General features: G+C 37.1%; 1 protein-coding gene across 2 annotated transcripts in view; it reads right to left on the bottom strand.

Annotated features, from left to right (window-relative positions):
• The window catches only part of HIF1A (hypoxia inducible factor 1 subunit alpha), a 41,764-nt gene extending 21,818 nt beyond the window's left edge, over positions 1–19,946 (bottom strand). The window contains exons 1-3 of one of the 2 annotated variants that reach the window (XM_030319250.2): positions 19,574–19,946; positions 753–943; positions 3–148 (exon numbers count right to left, since the gene is read on the bottom strand). In XM_030319250.2, the coding sequence (XP_030175110.1) occupies positions 3–148; positions 753–943; positions 19,574–19,608 (372 nt within the window). In that variant the 5' untranslated portion in view covers positions 19,609–19,946. Of the gene's footprint in view, positions 1–2; positions 149–752; positions 944–5,711; positions 5,841–19,573 lie in introns of those variants that run through there. The other variant, XM_032593365.1, reaches the window with a different exon arrangement.
• Positions 19,947–24,955: the final 5,009 nt, after the last annotated feature.

Genomic DNA, 24,955 nt, shown 5'->3' with positions numbered 1-24,955 from the left:
ACCTGAGTTAATCCCATGTACTTGTTCACATTATCAGAAATGTAGATCATGTCACCATCATCTGTGAGAACCATAACAAAACCATCCAAGGCTTTCAAATAAAAGCAATTCATCTGTGCTTTCATTTCATCTTCAATATCTAAATCACCTAAAAAAGGACACAAGAAAAGGAAAATAAATTAAAAGTTATACTTAAATGATAGCAATATTTAGGTAGTTGTATAAAGTTTTCCCCAGATACTTTATTTAAAAACTAAAATTAGACTTGCCAGTTGCTTTTAATGATTAGTTTCTTTTTTTAATGTTTATTTACTTTTGAGACAGAGAGAGACAGAGCATGAACGGGGGAGGGTCAGAGAGAGAGAGGGAGACACAGAATCTGAAACAGGCTCCAGGCTCTGAGCTGTCAGCACAGAGCCTGACGCGGGTCTCGAACTCACGGACCGCGAGATCATGACCTGAGCCGAAGTCGGCCGCTCAACCGACTGAGCCACCCAGGCGCCCCTGATTATTTTTAAAGTAACATGGCAAGCAAACCATTGAAAAGAAGGGTCATGTTATTAAAAGGAAGACTGGTAGCAAGGTGGGGCAAAAGAGAAAGAGGGGGAAAAGGCCAGTATCTTAAAAATTCCTTACTGAAGCTTTAAAAGCAGGTAATAAAAATTACATTAAAGGACAGAGAGTATGACCACCTTCTAATTACTTCTAATTTCTAATTTTTAGGCTCATTACGCCCCTGTAAAACAACTCACCAGCATCCAGAAGTTTCCTCACACGCAAATAGCTGATGGTGAGCCTCATAACAGAAGCCTTATCGAGATGCGAGCTCACATTATGGGGAAGTGGCAACTGATGAGCAAGTTCATAGAAAACTTCAGACTCTTTACTTCGCCGAGATCTCGCTGCATCTCTAGACTTTTCTTTTCGACGTTCAGAACTTATCCTATTGAGCAAAAAAAGGAGGACAGAAAAAGAAAATTTATATAAGTTAGCTTGCCTTTGCTTGGATAAAACTAATTTTACATTTTTCTGCTTTCCATAAAACAATGTGAAGATGCCATGTAATTATATAGAGATTGGTCTACTACATGAATGTGTAAAGTAAGAATGTAGGAGACAGATACACAAATTTCTGGATTACTGAAGACATAGGGAACTCTAACAAAGAAGTCCAAGATGGAGCTTTAAACCTGTCTGAAACAGGTATTTCCTTCCTGGCATATCAAATTAGAGAGGATATTTTGTTTTAGCCAAAGTCTTAAAAGTAGCCTGTGTATGTGCACCCTCATAGCCATTCAGAAGTAGTTTCAACATAAAGAAAGCACCATTAAGTCTAAAGAAACTAAAGCTGTACATATTAACTTGAAAACAGGAGTTGTTAAGCTGGCAGAACAGTTACAGCTACAAACTGATTTTTGACTTGTTTCTTTGGACTCTGATATTTTCCCAACTTCTTCTACCCTACCACATGAGCAATACTGACTATAAGCTAAAGAAATCTATATTAGCAGCTATAATAAGTTACCATTTTCAGGTTGCTTATTCCCTTAGCAGCCTCTTTAGCAGCGCCTTTTCTTTACTAGCACAAGTACCAAATAAAAGCAGGAGTATAGAAGAAAAAAAAAAAAGATGTGACACAATACTAAGAATTGAAAGAAACCGGTTAATAAACATTAAGAAAGGTGTCAAAACAAGGATATATCTTTAGGGAACTTTTCCAAGAATAAAATCAGAAAGATTTTCCTAAGCAGAGACATTCACCTTCCTTTGCTTGACTGTGTAGAAACATCTATTCCTCCTGACCCAGCTGGAGGAGGTAAACAAGGCTAACCCTGGTTCTGTCCTTAGCTTCTTTAAGAGCTGTTGTTTATTAAAACCTACTATGTGCCAAATGTTACCCCATACCAGGTGCCTAGTTCTCTCAAAATTTGTAAATAGGGTAAATATTATCCCTTTTTACAGATGAGGTTATACAGTAGGCTAAAAACAGCCATTAGCAGACGGGATTTGAACACAAGGTGTTTTTTTCACTCCAAAGTCTGTTTGCTCTTCCAGTGTTTTATCTTAAGGAAGAATGCTGCTTCTACCTCAAATACTCAGCATGCTCCCATGACTTTCAACCTCATTCTGTTAAGTCAATTATTTATTAAATGTTGAAAACGGCTGTTACCATTTATTAAGCACTTAGCACTATGCTAAGGACTTTGTCAGCATTCTATCACTTAATCCTCCTTACATCCTATGAATGAAGCACATAATTGTATCTACCTCAAATCTCTCCTCCCTCCAAATGATCTGCAAAACTGCAAGGTTCAATCATAGAAGCAACACTCTCAAAAAAACAGGCAGGGTTCTCAGCACATGCTCCCATTATGTTGAGTAACAGTTGTATTGTGCAACAATGATAATCTAGTTTTAACACTTAAATTTGTGTGTGTATCTGACTTTCATACATTAATAAGGAATGTGAATATTTGCTGTTGTTAGTAACTGAACTTTGATACAAATTTTTCAACTCAAGCATCTAGATCAATTTTACTTGAGTATTTTGAGATTTAAGGTAAGCTATTAAAAACTATTACTATTTATAACTAGCGATCTATGTGAATCAAGATTTTCTTAATGACATATAGTATTTTTAAGTTTATTTATCTTGGGGGGGGGACAGAGAGACAGACAGGAAGAGAGAGAATCCCAAGCAGGCTCCACACTGTCAAATGTGCAGCCCGACACGGGGCTCGAACTCACGGGCCGTGAGATCATGACCTGAACCAAAATCAAGAGTCAGACGCTTAACCAACTGAGCCACCCAGGCACCCCAATGCTGTATAATTTTTAAAAAACATGAAAATAAATTAGACTCCGAGGCTACCATGAAAATTCAATAATGTCAACAGTCTGCAACTTCATTTTTTATGTGCATTAGAACTGCCTCACTGTTCTCGTTAACTTTTAATGAATGTTTAAATTGGAACTTAGAATAAAATGTAAAATAATAAAAGTTTTCAAAATCTATTTTATACACATACCAGAGTTTCTAGGGGAGAGAGATCCAATATGTCCCTATTGGCTCTAGCATCTAACTTTCCTCTCTTTCCCCTCTGAATTGGCAAGTGAGAGGAAGGGATGATAGTGGAAATCAGATTACTATCTGGTTCAAGTAAAGCCAGCAAAAAAAGTGTGATGACCAACTGACCTGAATATTAGTTCAAATGTCACAATTAGTCCAGGTGATCAGAATTTTATCAACAACTTTCATCAAACTTACTAGGCTTCTTTTGTTAATTACTCAACCAAATTAAAGCTACCAATAAATGACTATCCAAATTTTTACTTGGTAAAAAATTTAAATCCTTTTATTACCTGCTATATGCTTTTAAAGGGTATCTGATCTAGCTAACCATGGTGATTACACCTTTAGAAACACTTGTATTATCCAGAACTCTGAAAATAATATTGTTAAAGATGTGGCAACTAAATTTATAAGACAAATCCATAAGAAATGTGAGCCTGGATAAAACATTTATAGCATAATATACTTAAGCAGTGAAGACTAGGAGAGTAAGAATTTGAGCATGAGCCAGAATTCTGCAAGAAAAATAAGCCTCAATAAAACAAGTAACAGGGTATTTCAAGAGTTGACAAACCTAAATTAGATGAAGGTGATGAAAATCATTGTGTCCTATATTACGTAATTTATCTAGACATAAAGCAATCAGGAGACCTATAATAAAGATTTAATATAGTAATTTATATGATGTTCTTCACACATGTGACTATGGGGGCTCTTAAAACATTTCTTAGCTTAAAGCTATAACCAACAAAGTTCTTATGAGTTTCAGCATCAGCATGGCTCAGCTTCTTGTCTCCTCAGAAGGCTCTTTTTATCAGGTCATACCCCACAGAATTAAAGTACTAGCCAAGAAATTATTTCGGACAAACCACAGCATCTGCGTCCCACAGAGATGAATCCTGTACTATTTATTTACTTACTACTTAGATTGCAAAATAAAAGTTTTTGTAGATCAGAAGAAAATGGGCAGATTTTCTGCATGCAAATAAGGTACTGTATTTCTCTAAATTATCAATTCCATCTTTGTTGTTTTTAATTAAGTACAAATCAAGTAAAGTTCTGCACTGACATGTCTGTATAAAGTGCTATTTCACATCTTAGTAGAAATCAGTTAAGAGTATAGTAAAAAATCTATCTTTTCAATAGTTTGCTTACCCATCTCTATGACTGTTTTAGGACTAACATTTGAGGAAAATAGCAAAATAAGTTGATCTTTGTGGTACTGTAGTTTTCACACACTTACTATTTCATCATTATTTAACATACAGCACTGGACAAGAAGCTAACTAAATTATATCTTGAAATTATTTTGTATAGAAAATACACTTAGGAAAATGAGCCGCTGTCACTAACCTTCTTGTATACAAAGTTGAATGGCAATAGCCATTTTACAGAGAATGCTTAGTATTCTTTAGATTAACAAGAACACAAAATAATTGCAGATATTTTAATTCATCTCTTTTTGTTGTCTAATTATAAAAGAAAAGCCTATTAACATTCCTGATTACAAATACATGTGACTTAAAGACCTGAAGTTAGAGCCAATCATTCAAAACGTTAAGAACTGATTCATCCTCCTTTTTTTTTTTTTTTACTTTTTTCTTTTTTAACGTTTACTTATTTTTTGAGAGACAGAGACAGGGCATGAGCTGGGGAGGGGGCAGAGAGGTGGGGCAGTCACAGATTCTGAAGCAGGCTCCAGGCTCCGAGCTGTCAGCACAGAGCTAGATGTGGGGCTCGAACTCATGAGCCACGAGATCATGACCTGAGCTGAAGTCGGATGCTTAACCGACTGAGCCACCTAGGCACCCTGATTCATCCTATTTCTAATAAAGTTAATGTATACATTTTTTTTTTTAAAGTCTCTCAAATCTATTATTTGCTGCTTTAAAAACTCTTTCTGGCTTTGAAGGTACAAGTTGTTGTTTTCCACTTCTTATGTTGGTATTTCTACAGGACAGAACTTCTGAAGTGAAATTCCATGATCTAAAGGATGTGGCATTTAAATGTACCTTTCCAAAAAGGTCTGTAACTATTTTTGTCTCTGCAAATTCATGAATGTGTTTATCTATTTCTCCACGCACTCTGCTGTAATATATATATTATGGGTCTTTTTTACCTTTTTAATTTTTGTGAAGCTGATAGGTGAAAAATTGTACATCTCACTGTTTTAACTGCCCTGCACTTCTTAAAATCTCAGGCCAGAGGAAATTCCAAGGAAATTTTCATGTTCTTAGTTGGCATTTTGGCCTGCAGCTTTAATCCAAACTCCAATACAAGGTGATTATACTATGTACACAGTGGTACTCTAAACATTTCTCATCAATTAACTTAATTTTTATTATCATCACCATGTTACAAATAAGGAACCTGGTTAAATAACTTACCCAAGTTTATAGAGTTAATAAGTGGCACAGCTTTATTCAAACTCAAGCAGTCTGGCTCTAAAAACTATGCTGTTAACAACAGACTATGCTACCTCTCAGAAATTCAATTCTAATTACTAAGGTAAGTATACATATATCCAGGCATTATAAAGTTCAAAATTTGTCTACACATCTCCCAAGACATAAAGGAGAGGTAAAGGGGTTGGCTCTGGAATTTAGAACTTGACTCTAAGCCATTCAGAAGCACTCACGGGCAGGCTCTTTCCTGGTATCCGCTTATAAATCCAAAATCCTAATTCAAAAGCACCTACAATGGCGATGCTCTGGGCTCCACTGTCCACCAGCTCTTCAAAGCAATACAGCCTTTAGTGGATACTGCCAACCACTAAGGGGAGAGAATCAGAGGACAGTAATTCAATCTACCTCATATAATCCCACCAGACTACTCAAACATCTCAGCTCACTATTGCTGGTGTTTTATTTGCTCCACATCTGGATCCCCAAAGTAAAACCAATCTGCATACTCACTTCAAAGCTGGCTACGCATAAGCTAAATTGCCAAGATACCTAATCACACAAAGTAACGTAAGAGAAAAAAGACGAAGAAAATCTTCCCCTTCTACCATTTATTGAGCACTTAATGTGTATCAGGCACTATGTTAAACACTTTCATGTATTAGCTCAGTTCATGAAAACAACTCTATAGAGAACCAAAACACAAGATGGGAAGTGGACTTCCTGAACTTCAGAATAACTTCTTTCATTCAAGAAATATTTGTTACATAAATATTTATTGAGCATTTACCATGCACTGTTCAAGTTATAAGGAATATAGTGACAAGCAGGATAGCCTCCCACTTAGCCTACTGTAGAAATAGTTACCTAGTGCTATATTTTCAAATGCTGGTCTAGGTGCATCATAATTATTTAGGGGCATTCAACATTCCAAACTTCTGGGCTCCACCTTCGTAAATTCTGATTCAGTAGATCTGAAGCAGGGCCCAAAATTCTGGGTTTGTAAAACTCCCAAGATGCATATGATACACAGTTAGATCTGGGAACCACTGACTGAACTATTTCACTATTACTGTGCTTTAATTTCACCCAAATATCTACCCAATTATCATTCCACAGTCAGAAATCTCATATTATGCCCTGCTTAAAATCCCATCAAATGTACACAGGACAAAATCTATTTTCTAAAGAAACCCTCCCTTAGCTAGTTCCCTGTCCATCTCTTCATCTTCATTATTCCCTATTCCTTTGGTCACACTGCAGTTACTCAAAAACATATTTCATTCCTTTCTCGCTCAGTCTCTCAGCCTGAGGTACCCTTCTCAGTATGTGACTTGGCAAATTTATGTGAGAAACTTTTAAGATTCAACCCAGCATTATTTTGTCTCTACTCTGTCTTCCAAAACTGTTCTTCTCCCCTAAATTTCACCACTCTGGTTATTTTGCTACATACACATGACCTTTGAACAGCACAGATCTGAAATGTGTAGATCCACTTATATACGGAATTTTTTTTGATAAATGCAATATAGTACTAATGTTTAAAAATATATATCCTAACTTAATGGAAAAAAACTGCAAACAGTGACATTTAAAATTAAACATGAATTACATTTTCAGGACAGCTAGTTATTATTTATAACTATTTTCTCCAGGAAAATGTCTTCTAACTTCCAATAAACTTAAAAATGAACCTTTAGGATATTCATGTTAAAGAATATTATTCATTTATTCAACAAGTATTTCTTAGTCATCTCCATTGAGCCATATACTGTTCTCAGCAAGACTGATTAACAAAACAGACCATGTTACTTGTCCCATGGAGCTTACATTCTAGGACAAATATACCATTATGTTTCTTGTCTTTATTCAGTAGCAGTTAGTAGGTCAATCCCTAACTGACACATTTGCCCTAGGAAAAATCTTTCCATAAAATCAAATAACAAAAATTTAAGACACAAGAAAAAAGTCTACAAAAATTAATCTGTGCTTATAGAAGATGTTACAGTATAGTATTGTGAAGAGGGTATACAACAAAATTTGAATATGAATCCATTTTTCTCTGTGTATAATACCTGTGTACATATGTAAATCAGTATGTATATATGTACACATATACATACAGACATGTAACTTACAAATGCTTAGATAAAACCTGAAAAACACAATATACAGTTACCAAATTCATAGTTTCAAGATGGCAAGATCCCAGAATATTTTGTACTTCAAAATTCATCGGTGAACTGATACTATTATGTACCTGCATTCGTCAGAAAAGTCTGAAAGAAGTAGTCATCTAACGTTTCAATTTGTTTTCCAGAAAGACTAATTAGAAAGGAGTTAAATGTTTTCTTCATTTTGGAAATGAAGCAGGAATAATCATATTTCTTTCAGAGAAACGGAAAGTGGTGACTGAGTAAGCAATATAATTCAATATTTTCAGTCTCTCGTTCTCATCTAATTATTGGCTTTTAAATTTGGCATTTCATAATTAATCTGAAATTATAAAATCAAGTGAAATGGTTTCCAAAGAAAAATACTCAGTATACATATACTTATTTGAGTTTTGAAAGGAACTTAAATTTCTTGGTTTAAGTGTTTACTATCTTACTAGCTTGGCAATATCTTGCAAATATCCACAATTAGGGAAAAGATAGATTATTCTCCTTCCAATAACCTCACAGAAATGCTTAATACTCGATTTTCTAATGCTGCAGTAAAATAAACAGGGAAGAAAGATTTACTGTTTTAAATTCAGGGTACATTCTGAAAAAAAAATCTGTATCACATCTGGAGTAGTATTAATGTGAAAATGTTCTATTTATACATTAAATAAACTTTTAATTAGCTAACAGATTTACATCTGTTGACAATATTATGTACTAAAGTTCTGTCTGTAAAAGGAATATGCTTTTGTTTTTAGATTATTCCTAACTAGTGATTTACATCATCTCTCTCCTGGTTCAGAATTGGTATTGGGCCTCTCAAAAAAGTCTTTGATCCTCTGCTATATATGAAGTACTAGATATATAAAACCAAAAATGTGTATGTGAAGGTATTACTCTAATTTTAGCTTGTATCACAATCAACTGGCAGGATTCTGGAAACAGATTATTGGGCCTTACCCAGGGTTTTTGATCCAGGAGAGCTTGATGGGGCCTGAGAATCTCCATTTGTAACAAGTTAGCAGGTAGGTACCAATGATGCTGCTCTGGAGAATACTTTGAGCCCCTCTACTCTAAGAAAATACTTCATGTGTCTTTCAAAAATTCCCAGAGAAGTAAAAGACTGTTCAACACCCAAAAATGGTTAACTTTTTTTTTTTCAATCTGCCCAAATGCTTTACGTGTACAGGAAACATATCCAATCTCTCATATATTAGCATTGCCAATACTTAGGAACTCAAAAACTACAAAATACACTAAGGACTTAGACTAGATTAGACACTGGTTGATCTGTGATATACATCATCATCAGTAATGGAACTTTCTTCCCAGGTATTTGTGCTTAAATCCCAACCCTGGAAATTCAAATGGTAGACCTGGAATGTGTCTTTCAAAAAACAATCTCTCAGATGATTCTGTTTAGCTCTGAGCTATTCAAAGTTTGTATTTCATCTATCAGTGCTTGTAAAGTTTAAAAATTCCTGAATCTCATCCCAAAATTATCAAATCCGAATGTCTACAGGTGGGTACCTGGGAATCCTTATATTAAGTAAACACCCAGGTGATTAAGTCACAGAAATTTGAGAACCACCAGCAGGTCTTATAGCAGAGATTTAACAGGTTAGCCAGCAAATTTTGAAAAATAAGAAAAATTTATTTTTAGCTGCAACTACATATACATACTAGACAACTATGTTTGTCAGGCAGAACACTGCACTCAGTGGGTTGGGCGATGCTGTGTAGAATGAGGCACAATTGCTAGGAATAAGAAGCTAATGAATGGTACAGCTCAGTGACAAGTGAGTAATAAAATACAAGAGCATAATTAGGCTTCAAAGATGACCAATTAAAAAACATAATAACCATAGAATGATTTTTTTCAAACCTTTTAAACAATTTTTAAAATTCACCTTTAAATCTCTTTATGAATGTCACAAACATCAAAGGGGTTGAGAATCACTGTCCCTGAGTAACAGCTATGTGTTAATGGCTTTCCCCAAAGCACATCACCTCCTCTATTACTCTTCTCCCTTTACGTTTTAGCCACCTCAGCTTGTAAATGATTTTATTATATTAATAGACCTGACACTGGAACTTAAAGAAGGTCAATGACACTACATGTGTGTGTGTGTGTGGATGTATGTATTCAGAAGAATGTGCCCTTAATTACTTGCTTAAATATAACAGAAAATATGTAAGTTACAATAAGTACTTAGTAAAAAAATTCACATGTATTGAAATAAAGGTGTAGACATAGAAATCACAAGCTGAAGATTTTTATTTAGTTCTAAACCCTGACCATAATGAAGATCCTGGAAACAATGACAAAGAAAAAGCTCTCCTAAGCAAATGTCTCGGTCCTCCACCTACATTAATCAATCCTATCCAATGTTACCCAATAAATTTTCCCAATGAATCCCCCGATCCTATTTCCTTTATATAAAGGAAGTAACACTATCAGTAAGTGGAAGGGCTCAGATTCCACCGAAGACTGAAGCTCCCATATTTAATATAGCCTATGCCTTTCCACAAATCAGATGCTCAATAATTTTTAAATGGAAAAATTAAAGAAATTTGGGGATGTTTTTACTTAGGAATAGAAATAACTACCTTCAGGTATTTGAAAAGGATGTCATACAGATTCGGTGATTTTTTCAAATGCAGAGAGTAATACATAGGAATTAAAAGATGGCAGGCTTTTTGCTCAACAGAGTTAAAACAGTACTGAAGGTAAACTTTATGAATTTTTAAATTGTGTTCCCGTTCTGGTGGCAATGTAAGAAAAAGGGAAAAAAAATCATATTCTGGATCATCTAAATAATCTCTACATAAGCCTATATTGTTGCCACAAACTTTCTATGTTTGAGGTTGCATGTGTTTATGATCAAATTGGTACCAAATGATCACTAAAAGGAATAGTTACATTTTTTTAAAGTGCACACTCAGACGGTACATCTCAAAGGTTCACAGGGATTGCTTTGATCCAAAAGAGATCTAAACATTGGTCAGTGTCAAGAAATACTGGAACAAAAGAACTTTCTAACATTTAAAGCTGCCAAAAATGAATAGACTGTTTTATGAGAGTGCTTCTGTGTATGTCAAAATTCTCAAAGCAGACTGGCCAAATAAGTAAATACAATTATAGAGGATGCTTCCGTGATGATTGGTATTAATAACAAAACTTAAATCCTGGTCTACATTTTGCAAGAACCCCAAACTTGAAATCACTGTACTAAAAAATAAAAGATGGACTACATAACAGATGCATCAAAAACTAATTACTCAACTGTGGCCTGAGCCATCAACAACTCAATGCTCTGCTTGACAAATTAGATGCACAAATATCTGCTAAACAAATGAATATACAATAATCTGTTACAGGTCAAGTGGTTAGGTGCTGGAGCAATGGTCCTGGGTTGAAAAAAATTTTTTGAACCACTGAAATAAATCAACTTGCTCACATTACCCAAGAAAAATAGTACTTCCTCGATTCACAGTGAAGGCTTTGACTACTGGTTTGACATATAACCCATTTAAACATTTTAGCTATGTTATCTGCAAAGGCAAGCAATTTCCAACTCTCCTCTGCAAACGGATTAAAAGACATTTAATGATTTCCTGACACCAAAAGAGTATGGAAAAGTAGGCTTTCTTAATTTGCCATCCTCTAACAGCCAAATAAAGAGCCTTGTGAATATTTTTTTTCCTCTACCATCATCACTATGAAGAATGATTACTTTAAAACGTTTTTTTGATTTATTTATTTATTTATTTATTTAGAGAGAGAGAGAGAGAGAGAGAGCGAGCATGAGCAGGGGAGAGGCAGAAAGAGGGAGAGAGAGAATCCCAAGCAGGCTCCACACTGTCAGCACAGAGCCCAACGTGAGGCTCAAACTAATGAACAGCGAGATCATGACCTGAGCCAAAACCAGGAGTTAGACGCTTAACCAACTGAACCACCCAAGCACCCCAGAAAAAATACTTTAAAACAGCATATCTACACACACACACACACACAAATATCTTTATTTAACCTGCAAAGGCCAGGCATTCGTGGAGAAAAGAAACCAATGTAGAGGAAAAGCATCACCAATATTCTACTACTATTACAGGTTTACTAATGGTGTGGCCCAAAAGATACCATCCGTTCTTAGACTGTCCCAAAGAAGGCTTGAATGATTCTAAATATGAGACTTCAAAAGAGTGAAACTCTTCTGAAAAAACATAATAATTATAATATGAACCTAATAATAGTTTCTAGTTTATTAAGCCCCTACTTTGTGCCAAGAACTCTTGAGTGTTTCACATGAGTTAATATCTTTTTTTATCCTCACAATGATCCTAAAAGGCAAATATTTTTACCCTAATTTATAGATGAAGAAAGTGAGATCTACAGAGGTAAAGCAACTTGTACAAGACCACATAGCTAGTAAGTGGCAAAGCAAGCAGCCAGCCTCTAGCACTTAAGTTCTTAGCCATTAGTCATTCTACTTCTTTCTTAAGGAACCTGAAATGAAAACCCTAATCCACAGAAGAGACTCTAAGCTTCCCAAAGTGCACAGCAAGAACAATTATGGTTGGTATCTGTAGAATACGTATTCAGATGATTTGCAACAAAAACCTATAGCCCATTCATTACAATACCAGCAATGACCAAGAGTCCTAGATAAGGAGATAATTAATAATCTACATCAAGACAATGAAATACTATAATAAGACATTTGACTCATGTAATCAGGGAACCCCACTGACATGGTTAAAAATGAATAGTCCACGCAGGGCAAACTGGCATTAATCCAGGAGACAGCTATATGGATACTAGAAGAGCCAGTTTCTTTTCATTTTTTAAATCACAAACTCTATGAATGCAGGCATGGGAATGCTAGGTACCATCTTTCATACCATACAGATAGCCGGTCAGTGGCAGAACAAGGCCAACATGCATATAGAACAAAGACATATAAACCAAGTAATATTCAAGAGAAAGTCAGAAATTATACTCTGAGGACATCACTTGAGACTCTGGATTTAACTATTCTCTCAACCAAAACTAGACTGTGTAAGCCAATTAACTGCCTAACCCCTTTAAACTAGCTTGAGTTGTATCTTGTCATGTGTAAGCCCATGACTGCCTTACCCCCTTAAACTAGCTTGAGTTATGTCTCTACACTGCAATAGAAAACATCCCAATATACTTATAAACTTCAAGCATTTCATACTTGAAGCAAACTTTAATGATGACCAAGTACAAGAAACTGGCACTCTCCAACACTGCTGGAGACTATTAATTGGTCCAAACTTTCTGAAAGTTTAGAGCAGACTTAAGAAACATTTGCTAAAGATGAAACAAGGTAAAGACACATTCCATACATTTAACTAGCGAATTTCCTGCAGTCATATACATATGCTTCTTTTGGTAAACTTTTTTTACTCAGTGCTCCAATATAGAATTGGCAAGCACTAAGTTTTAACATACCTTAAAATAGGGTACTGATTTACTTTCAAGGCCAAGTATGTATGATATAGCTGTATTTACTAACAAAATTTTTTTTAGCCTGGTTCTAATAGATACTATAAACATTTCTGAAAGAACAAAAAAGGTGCCTGGGTGGTGCAGTCAGTTAAGCGTCCGACTTCAGCCAGGTCACGATCTCGCGGTCCGTGAGTTCGAGCCCCGCGTCGGGCTCTGGGCTGATGGCTCAGAGCCTAGAGCCTGTTTCCGATTCTGTGTCTCCCTCTCTCTCTGCCCCTCGCCCGTTCATGCTCTGTCTCTCTCTGTCCCAAAAATAAATAAACGTTGAAAAAAAAAATTTTTTTTGAAAGAACAAAAAAAATAAATTTCAAGATTCAAGGAAGTTCCAAAGTAACACAAGGCATTTCCAAGCATAAGAAAAATTCCTATGAAAATTAAGACATAGAAGAGAGGACAATAATGACTTCCAAAAAACCTTTTAAAAACCTTAAAATCTTTCTCTGCTTTCTCTTCGTTCATTCAAATATTTATTAAGAACTCACTGTGTGTATTCTCTTTTACACCACAAGCCTCCAATTATTCCCATTTGTGATCTTGCCCATTGAAATGTTTCAATTTTATAATTGAAAAAAGGAGAGAGGGTCACTTTAGAGAAATCTAGTTAGCATCTTAATTTACAAGATCTCTAAGAAGAGAAATATATCAGAACTCTTAAAGACTTAAACTTACTGCCTTTAAATCTTATTTTTCAGTTGGCAAAACAGATTCTCACAAACTATTAGGAAAAGAGAAGCAGCACAGGAAATTGTTACAAATGAGTGAAAATTGCAGTATTAAGTGGCAGACACTTAATTTGCCTAAATATATTGTGACTTTCAAAACAAGTAGGTGAAGAACCACCATAAGTTATGTTCCATCACTAGATTTTTGAACCACTTGCAAAACAATAAATTTTGAAAATCACACTGTGAAATCATCTTTATGTTTAATATTATAAGTAAATTAAATTTTAAAATGAAGAAATACTCCAACAGTTGAGATCACCAGAACTAAATGGTATCATCTTGGAGGTGATTTTCTTATGAAAATAAGTCATTTCAATTATTTTTAAAAGTCACTTAAAATAAGTTACCAATTAAGTGTAACTTTATTAACAACAAAACAGTTACAGGCCATTTTAATCAATAAGTATTTCTGAAAATGTACTGGCAGATCAAATCTGAGTCCCTAGAAAAACTTAATTCTCATTTTACAGGAGCTTAACCTCATGTCCGATAAGGCTTCCCCTGGCAACTGTTCTCTGTTGTTAACTTTAAGTTGGTTATTGCACACAAACCCTTAAAATACAACCACTTGAACATATCCATTAGAATAGTCATTATCACAAAAACAGAAATTAACAAATGTTGGGGAGGATATGGAGTAATAGGAACCCCTGTGCACTGTTGGTGGAAATATAAAATGGTGCAGCCACTATGGAAAACAGTATGGCAGTTCCTTAAAAACTTAAAAATAGTTACTATACGATCCAGCAACATACTTCTGGGGATATATCCAAAAGAACTGAAAACAAGATCTATAAGAGATATTTGTACGTCCGTGTTCCTAACAGTACTATTCACAACAGCCAACACGTGGAAGCAACCTAAGTGTCCACCGAAAGATGAATGGATGAACAAAATGTAGTGTATATTGGCCTTAAAAATAAGGAAATTTTCACACAGGCCTACGACATGGATAAATCTTGACAACACTATGCTAAGTGAAATAAACCAGTCACAAAAAGACAAAAACTTTATGACTCCACATATGTAAGGTATTCAGTAGTCAAATTCATAAAAACAGAGTGGAATGATGGTCATCAAGAACTAGGAGGGGGAAACTAGGAGAAATGCTTAATGCTTTCAGTTTTACAAGGTAAAAAAATTCTAGTTACACAACAACATGAATACACTTACTCTTGAACTGCACACTTAGAAATGCTTAAGATGGGAATTTTTACATTATGTGGGTTTTTTTTTTTTTAACCACAATTTAAAAAAAACCTCACAATCACTTCAAAAGCTATGGAAAAACAAGTCATGAGGAAATCACTTAAATTTTGTTTTTATAAATGTAGATTTTATATATTCCATTTTTCTGAAAGAGTCATGTCTGGCAAATGATATGGGTTTGGTAGTCTTTATTGCAGAAACGTGAATTTTAATCTAAATCTCAATATACATACAAAAGAGTTAATTCTTGATGCTCCAAGAAAGAGAGGTATAAAATTATTTTTAAAATTCCAAGATCTAGTTATTTCAAAAATTCTTGCCAAACTTTTACCAAAAATACTGAGCAATATGATTGACTTAGCTTCAAATTCTTTTTCTAGCTCTGTAGTTAGGCAGAAAACATACACAATACATACACCACAAGTCGCAGAAAGCTGGCTAAAATCCACCAACTGGATAGTTAGTCCCATCATTAAAAAAAAAGAAACAAGATAAAAAGAGAACATTCTTATGAATTAAAATCAACTTCTTAATAGAAAACTATCTAACAACACATTTAATTTTGATTATTTTCTCCTACTTTATAAACAGACTTACGTTAACAATCTTAGATAAAAATACAGTATTTTAAGGGTGCCTGGATGGTTCAGTCAGTTAAGTGTCCCAACTTTGGCTCAGGTCATGATCTCACGGCTCAGGAGTTCAAGCCCCGCATCGAGTTCTGTGCTGACACCTCAGAGCCTAGAGCCTGCTTCGGATTCTGTGTCTCCCTTTCCCTCTCTCAAAAATAGAAAACATTAAAAAAAATTTTTAACAAAGAATATATTATTTTAAGAAGTATCTCTATGTTAAAAATTACATTTTAAGAGGCTGTATCTATGAACAAACTCAGTAATCTAATCCAAATCTTTAACATTCATGTATGGTAACAGTTTTTTTTTAATTTCACCAGCAAACATAATCAACTGTTAGGAGTTCTTCAGAAAACATCAGTCAAGACTAATCTTCCTCAGCCTCCTACACATCATTCTTAATATACAACAATAGAATATAACCATAAAATCTTAACTTTGGGCCCACACACCATTAGTGCTGCAGACAATGGAAATCACCAGGTAAAGATTGGACATTCTCCCAATGGCACAAAATGCTTTCCAGTGGACTACAGGAACAAACTACCACAGTTTAGGTAAAAGACTGCACTAATACAGATTTCATACAAATCAAGCCTCAAAAAATCAGACTAACATACAGCTTGAAGCCTTGCCTTGAGACAGAGGCCAGTAGTCTTACCTGGAGAAATTCATAAGCAAAGGAGTTTTTCTATTGTGTAGGTTCACATGTTTTACCAGGAGTATTTTATCAACTTACCATGTTTAGCAAAGATAAGTATTTATGCAACTATCTACTCTTAACTATGGAGTCAAGACAAAAAATGTTTTAAGTTACTGCCACTCCTTGCACATACCTTTAAGTTACTTGCACATACCTTACTGAAATAAACTCTAAGCCTAGTATATTTGTTTACAACTCTAGTCTCTGATACCCAAAGTAAATACAAGTGGCCTATTTGGGGAGGAAACAGCAGGGTAAGGAATTGTGAAGAAGGGACCCGAGAGTAGAGAGAACAGATGCTCAAGAAGAGTAACCGATGCTAGCTGCCAACATAACCCAGGGATATACTGTTTTAACTGGAAAAGAACCCCTTTTAAAGCTCTAAATCCAATGTTGGCCTTCATTTTTAGGAGATTTAGAAAAAATCTATGAAGGCGGGGAGAAGAACTAACATAAATATTTGGAAACACTTTCAAAAAAGTTTTTAAGTGTTGTGGAAGTTTAAATAGAACTTTAACAGGTAATGCATATTTCCAAGTATACAGTGTTCCCAAGATTCCTAAACCAGACATACAGTGAACATTATCTCATGTAATGTTGACAACAACCACTGAGATGGTTGCTATTATTATCGTTCCAAAAGGAGGAAATATGCTCAACAGCATTCAGTAACTTGCCCAAGCTCACAAAGCTAACAAGCGAAAAAACTGGACTCTTAACTAGAAGTGTCTAGGTCCAGATCCTATACTCTCAACTACCAACCATGCTCTTCTTCAAAAAAGAGGAAAATCAAAGTACAATTGTAACAAGAGAAAAGTTTACTAATAAATGAGAGCTTCTTGACTTTAATGGCCAAAGTTAAAGAAGTTAAGAAATGTCCATTCTCAGAAATTTTACTCTAACGATCCAATAACTGTTATTGGAAACTGAAGGAGTCTGGCCTGACACCTTAAAGAGAACAATGAACCTCTTGACATTACTCTGAAATCTAAAAATCAGTATTAATGTGCTATTAAATTAAGTCCAGGCCCTACCTACCACTAAGAAATCAACATGAAATTCCCTGTTAAATCTATTGTAACTATTCCATCCTGTTGTGATTTCTTCCAATCCTTCAGTTTTTTAGTTTCCTAGAACATCTTTAAGAAGACAAATTTGTCTTCCCAAACTGGACTCTACAGCACATTTAAAATGGAAAAATTGTAAGAAGAAAGTACCTTGCCCCTCAATCTCAGTTACCTTTTCAGAAAGTTTTAAAATTATTAGTTAGAAAAGGATAAAAACCAGATATCTTTAACAAACATCTAAATGTTGTTGAGTAGCTATTTATTAAGTGTTTAACTTAATTTTTCAGTTATAAGAACCTCTATATTAAGAAATATGATGCAATCCGATTCAAGTTTGCTAAATTTTCAAATGAGAGTATTTTGAAAATAACACATGGGACTGAGCAAAATCTAAGAACTAATTTAGAATTGGGGGGTGATGCACAGTAACTAATTAATTCAAATATATTAAAGCTGCTTGTGATAATCTCAACTAACTGCAAAGAATTTACAATTAAAGAGAATTGCATATAAAAAAGAAATGATTGGTGTATAACTTGATGCACAGTATTAAGTATGATTCAGCACAGAATAAGAACTGAAAACTGGCACTACACAGAGGTAATCTGCCTCACGTTTATAATATAGCAGCTTCATCATTTCATTAAAAGCATTGTAATCATTTCCGCAAAAATAATTGCAATTAATTCCTGTCAACTCTTGGAATTAAGTCCAGGCCTATTTACTCACTTTTTGAATTTTATAAGGGTTTTCTCTGGTGTACAAAGAGAATTTATCATTCTACGAAATAAGGACCAAAATGGTATCTACGAAATAGCAAGAACATATAAACAAGTTTATCTTCTGCTAATACTGATTAGGGAAGTTAATCTTAATCTCTCCCAGAAGAGTGGAAGGAGTAAAGCCAGTCTACCAATCACAACTCTTACTATATAAATCTCCAATTCCTTAAAAACGATTTCCACAAAGGTTAAAATACCAAAAATGTACCAAATTGTGTGAGGGGCTTGGGGGGGGGGGGTGGGGGCCTCAATCCCACTGGATCCATTTATAATTCTTAATCCTATAATGTACCATTTAGACTCAAACTTTAAGGTGTTTTAAAAACTTGCATTAAGTTCTAACAGAATGATTATTTACTTCGGATACATCTTGAAGGTTTTCCTTTAATATGCTTCAATTTCATGAAAATGAGACCGTTCTAAAAATTTCGATGCTACATTGAAACTTGCTGCGATCACATACTTTTTCAGTCTCACATATTAATTTATAACGTCTGGGCTCCCTTGACAGCTGATATAAACACAAGAATCCAATTGTGATGCCCTCTTTAAAATGTTGCTACTTCGCCAAATTCCCGTTACTCCGACTCCTCAATCTAGACAAGTTTTTCAAGGCGATTAAAACAAAACAAAACCTGCACGTGCAAACTAAAGTTAGCATCTTCAGGCCGTCGCGACAAATCCCTAATGCACAAAGGCAAAGACACCCGCCGCGACTAGACAACCACACCGTAAGGTCTCATCTGACCACGCGAGCCCCTGGGTGGGAAACCCAGGGCCCCGAGCCCACTGGGAAGCCAGGACCAGCGCGCAGGGTCCGCCCCGGGGCCGAGTGTTCAATGGAACTGGAGAGAATGGGGGCGGGAAGGAGCGGAAGCTCGGGTGCAAACGGCGGCGACCGAGCTGCGGCTCGTCTCTCTTCCCGGGGTTTTCGGGCCAGGGAAAGTCCACCCGGATGGGGGTATAGGGCAGGCCGGGTGATTTTCAAGGCTAGCAGGAGGGCGGCGCGAGGCCCCGGCGGCCGGGAGGGGAGGGCCAGCGGGGCTCAGCCCCCGGCCCCTGAAAGCACTTTCGAGGCGTCTCCCACCCCCCACGACAAGATGGCGACGTGGGCAGCGGGGGAGCCCGGCCGGCGAGGCTGGGGGGAGAGAGGGGAGGGGAGAAGAGGCAGAAACAAAAAGGCGGCCCCCTCCGGAGCGCTGAGGCTGGCCCCCGAGCCCGTGGCGGCGGGCGGACGGGGGGCGCCGGCGGAGAACGCGACGGACGGAGGAAAGGGGCTTACTTTTTCTTGTCGTTCGCGCCGCCGGCGCCCTCCATGGCGAATCGGTCCCCGCGAAGCCTTCACGGCCGGCCGCCCCCAGGCTCGCTCCGGCCTAAGCGCTGGCTCCCTCCACACGCGAGGAGAGAAGGGGAGGCACGTCCAGAGGTGGGAGGTGCAAGGCGGGAACCCCCTCGTAAACCCGGAGGCAGGAGCAGCAGGCGGCAATCGTAAGAGTCCAGGTCCGGCTCTGAAGAGCCTCCCCTCAGGCAGCTTGTCAGGGCCCCGAGCACCGGACGAAGCGGCGGCGAGGCCGATCCTCGCGTCCCCTCAGACGAGGCGTCTCTGTGCACTGAGGAGCTGAGGCAGCGGCAGGGGGCGGGCAAGGGCGGAGGCGCGCTCGGGGGCGCGCGGGATGGGGCGGGGGGAGGAGAGTGTCGGGGGCGCGCCCGCCCGCGGAGCCCGGCTCGCGCTCACGCAAGCCCGCCTCACCTGAGGGGGAGGCGGGTTCCCTGAGAGCCAATGGCGAGCGACGCCGGCGGCCAGTCCCACCCCAGCCCACGTCTGTCTCAGCCAATCAGGAAGCGGTCAGCTGAGGCACAGCTGGGAAGCGCTGCCGGGCTCACGTGCTCGTCTGTGTGCAGCTGCGGAGGAAAGAGAAAGGAGCTGGGGTGCGGCCAACCTGGGTCTGGGGACGCTTTGCCTTCTCCAAGGGAAAGCAGTGGCTGGCTTTGGGAGGCGCTGCTGAGAAGGGATTTGGGTCTCAAGCCTGCATCGCGTTTCCTGCTCCCGGTGCAGCAAGTCTTGCGATGTCTTTCTCCTCTGTGGCTGTGCTGTGCAAGGTTGCTGACAGCTGTGCTGAGCCCCAGTTCAACAAAGCAGACTTTTCACGTCGTGGCAGCTCTCTTTCGACCCTTTGCTTATATGTTACAATGGGGTTTTTCTTGCCAGCTTGTCCAACCACGGGGGCCCGGTCACCGAGCGCCCTTTTTGCCATGGAACGCAAGGGTACTCTCCTTGTCCACTAAGTTTTTCTATGAAGAAGTTTGATTACTGAGTAAATGCAAATAAAAATATAAAGCAAACAAACGCCTCATGCTGTAAACTTCTCAAGGGAAGTAGTTAAGGTAGCAGGGAAATCTTAAAATCTGAAATTAAGCATTTACAAATAGGTGTCAGTGGCTTTAATAAAAGCGTAAACCAGAATTTCAGGGCTATGGGAGGAAAATGGCTTTAGGTAGACTTTCTTGTTGTTTGTAAAAGAGCCCACAATAATCTTAGATGGACTGGGAAAAATGGAAGATGACCCTTAGTTTGAGACTCACCACCTTTAATTCACTGTATAGACTGGAAAGAGGAAGGATTCTTCTAACCCCCTGCCCAGACTTGGGCAGCGGACTGCTGAACCGGAGTTAACTCGACATGGTGGCGGCCAGTATTGTCTGTTTGCTAACATGACTTTGCAAGCTACTGAATAAAAATCACTTTTTGCCTTTGAAAAAATATATTTCAAACCTGTAAATCTTTTAAACGAAAGAAAAATGTATTTTGAGTTCAACAAAAAATCATTGCGCTTTTATCTCCACTTGATGCTGGATTATTTTACTTCTCATATTTGCCATATTATATTGTTACAATCTAGCTTAGAGTGGTATATTAATGTGGATATCTATATTGGATTCAGTTATATTGTTGTGTAAAAACAATAGTCCATCTAAAACAGCATTAAACTGTTAAAAACCGATTCACTAGACCCATAAAGATATAAAGACTGATCTTAATGTTATTTTTTTTTAAGTTTTAGTTCTACATTGCTGAATGATATGTCTTCTTGAAAAATACCATTGGAAAGGCCTGAAAAGAAAAAAGGACCAAAAATATTTACTCATATTTTCTTTCTTAGTTGTGAAAAGAATAGCTCTATAAAACACAAACCTTTTAATTTGACATGCTGAAAACTCAATGTTAAATATACTGATACCAGTCAGGAGTGAGTTTGAAGACAGACTCTGACACTAACAAGTTATTTAATCTCTCAGTGCCTCAGTTTACTCATTTATGTCTATGTCACAGAATTATGGCATAATGGAGATAATACATTTAAAGCACTTAGAATAGTTGCTGGAACACAGTAAGCAATCAATAAATGTGAATATGAGTATTGTTGGTGGGCTTTTAAAAATTATTCTTATTATTTTTGCCCCCAAATTTGTGCTTCTGCTGGTAGTAATTGCTTGGGCTTCTGTCACAGTTCAGCTAGTTTTAACTATCCAAGACTGCCTATTACGTTAATATAATCCACAAATATTCTTTCTTTTAAACTTTGGAACTGCCCATGGTGTTACCATCCTTGTATATAAGCATGGTGGCAGAGACCCTCAATCAGTTCCTTTCTCATTATACTGCTAAGAAATTCTCTCTAGCCTGTGATTATAGCCAAAGTGTATAATGTCTGTTACATTTTTAAAAAATGAGCACTTTGTAATAGCAAATTAAGCCATTTATTAAAAACTGAGCATTTCAAATGTTAAAAGCAGAAGGATAATTCAATCAGCAAAAGACATTTTCAGCCTCCGTTAAATTTGCCCCAAAGTTCAATTTTCCTTTCCAAAAATGTGAAGAATATGGTATTTTATGGATGTGTGAAAAGTATGTATGTATATATGCTTATACACATACACGTACCATGTATGAGCAATGAAAGCAGTAATATTCAACCAATTTGTTTTCACGTTATTACCAATGAGACAAGTAGTATTCCATAATCCAATCACTCCTATTTAAGTAACAATTTGAAAAAGCAAGGGTTTCTATAGGATAAAATTTTAAGTTATCCTCTTTACAACCACCTATTAGTAAATATATTTATTTTATTACAATTTAAATAAACCTTAATGAGCAGTCTTATTTATTCACTTTCTAATTTGTGTAAGCAGATTTAAATGTAAAACACTCCGAGGAACTTTCTAAGTAGACTGACAGGTGACTTGCAAATGACTTGATTGACCCTTAACCCATATTAGTAGGAAGCAGGAAGTTAGGCAGTGATTGAGGATGAGGCAAGGTAAAACTTGAAATTTGGATCGCTACTAAATAGAGCATTGAAACTTTTAACGAGTGAAACGTCAGATTCAGATAGTTTAGAATGTATCAAACTATATGGGAAGAACTTGTGGTAAGTGATTCTTGGCTTATTATTACCCTTAGTTCCTCCTGCACCTTTGACCTACTCTAGGAACAATAACAAAAAAAAAAAAAAAAAAAGGAAGGAAGAAAGAAAAGCAGATCATCTGGAAGGAAAGTGCCTAGAAGGTAACAGAATTACAGATCTTTCGTCTTTTTCTTTCAAGGATCAAAACAAAATAAATACATTGTTTGAGTTTATGGAAAATAAGAATAGCCTGAAAATTTGCCACTAGCACTTTTTAATTATGATACGGACTTTAAGCATAATTTTACAGAAAAATGCTGAAGGATTTTTAGTTTCTGGTCCAATATGTAAAAAGCTTGGAAGCTTCCATCCTCACAATAAGAAAATAAAGCTGAACAAACTGAAAACCAACAACTCTTTTTAGATCCATCAGAGAATTGAGGTCACTGGGCAAACTGTTGTCCTGAAAACTGAAGAGACAGACAGATGGATATGGAGAATCACAGCTTACCAGAAGATCACAGTTTACCAGGAGCCGAAGCCAGCAGCTGAAGCCAACATGACAGTTGGAGCAAATATCAGTAGGAATACTTTAATTTAATTATAATTGTGGATTGCTGGGGGCTCTATGGGGACCAGCTTTAGCATTTAAAACTCTGAGGCTCACAAAGCATAAGAGACTCTTAAAAACTGAGAACAAACTGAGGGTTGATGGGGGGTGGGAGGGAGGGGAGGGTGGGTGATGGGTATTGAGGAGGGCACCTTTTGGGATGAGCACTGGGTGTTGTATGGAAACCAATTTGACAATAAATTTCATATATTGAAAAAAAATAAAACTCTGAGGCTCAGCCTTAGAGGGGTGCCACAACTTTTCTGAGTTTTACGTTCAGGAGCCCTAACAAATTCTCACTGTGATGGTCTGAGAAAACTCTCCTCTTGCTTTCCGTGGGGGAAAGTAACCCTTAAAAATACTCCCAGAGCACTCTGTTCTTTTTAACAAGATCTGCCCTCAAAGGAAACTATTTTGCCAGAGCTCAACTGACCTTGTGGAGGGAAAACACCCAGCTCCAGCCCTAGCTAGCCTTCAACATGGAGGAAGGGAAATACTCAACTCAGACTCACTAAAAGACTGAGAACTAATCAGAGGACTATAGAATGCTTTCCTTCCTCCCACACCTGACCATGCTACCACATCAGTAGGGCTTCTGTGTAATAGTAGGGAACTGCAGCTAAAAGAACAACAAGCCTCAGACCTTATTTAAAGAGTCACTAGGGACATCCAAAGACAACAAGAGAAACAAAAATAAGGACACTAGAGGCAATTTTAGCTTCAGACACCACAGCTACAACAAACAATAACACAGCCTAACTCTTAGCCAGATAAACATAAAACTTCATAGTAAAGTTCTGTCTACCTAGCTTTCAACAACAACAACATTTGCAAAACATATTAAAAGGCAAAAAAAAAAAAAACACCCCACAATCTGAAGTGATAAACCAAACACCAGACACCAGAATAAGACTCCGATATGCCCGAGATTTTGGAATTATCAGACCAGGAATTTAAAATAACTATGATCAATATGCTAAGGGTTGTAATGGAAAAAGTGAACAACATGCAGGAGCAGATGGTGATATAAGCAAAGATATGAAAAAGAAAATGCTAGAAATGAAAAACAATGTAATGGAAATAATGCTTTTGATGGGCCCATCAGTAGACTGGACACAGCTAAGGAAAGAATGAAAGTTTGAAAGTATGTCAGTGCAAGCTTCTGAAACTGAAATGCAAAGAAAATGCATTAATGAAAAAGATGGAACAAATTATCCAAGAACTGTGGAACAATGAGGAAAGGTTTAATGGGAATGTCAGAAGGGGAAGAAAGAAAAACACGAGAAATATTTGAAGAAATAATGACTGAAAAATTTCCAAAGTTAATGACAGACAGTAAATCACAAATCCAGGAAGCTCAGAGAATGCCAAGCAGGATAAATACTAAAAAATCTACACTTAGACATAGCATATTCAAACTGCAGACAACCAAAGACAAAGTGTTTAAAGAAGCTAGGTAGGAGGTGGGGTGGAAATACCTTACGTATAGAGGAGGAAGGAAGAATTACATTGGACTTCTCTTCAGAGATCTTCCAAGCAAGACAGAGGAGTGATTTTTTTTTTTTTTTTGAGAGAGAGAGAGAGAGAACTCATGAATACACAAAAGTGAGGAGGGGTGTGGAGGAGAGGGGCAGAGGGAGAGGGA

The sequence above is a fragment of the Lynx canadensis genome, chromosome B3 (genome assembly GCF_007474595.2).
Source record: "Lynx canadensis isolate LIC74 chromosome B3, mLynCan4.pri.v2, whole genome shotgun sequence".
Classification (NCBI taxonomy): Eukaryota; Metazoa; Chordata; class Mammalia; order Carnivora; family Felidae; genus Lynx; species Lynx canadensis.
This window is presented reverse-complemented; position numbering and strand designations above follow the sequence as displayed.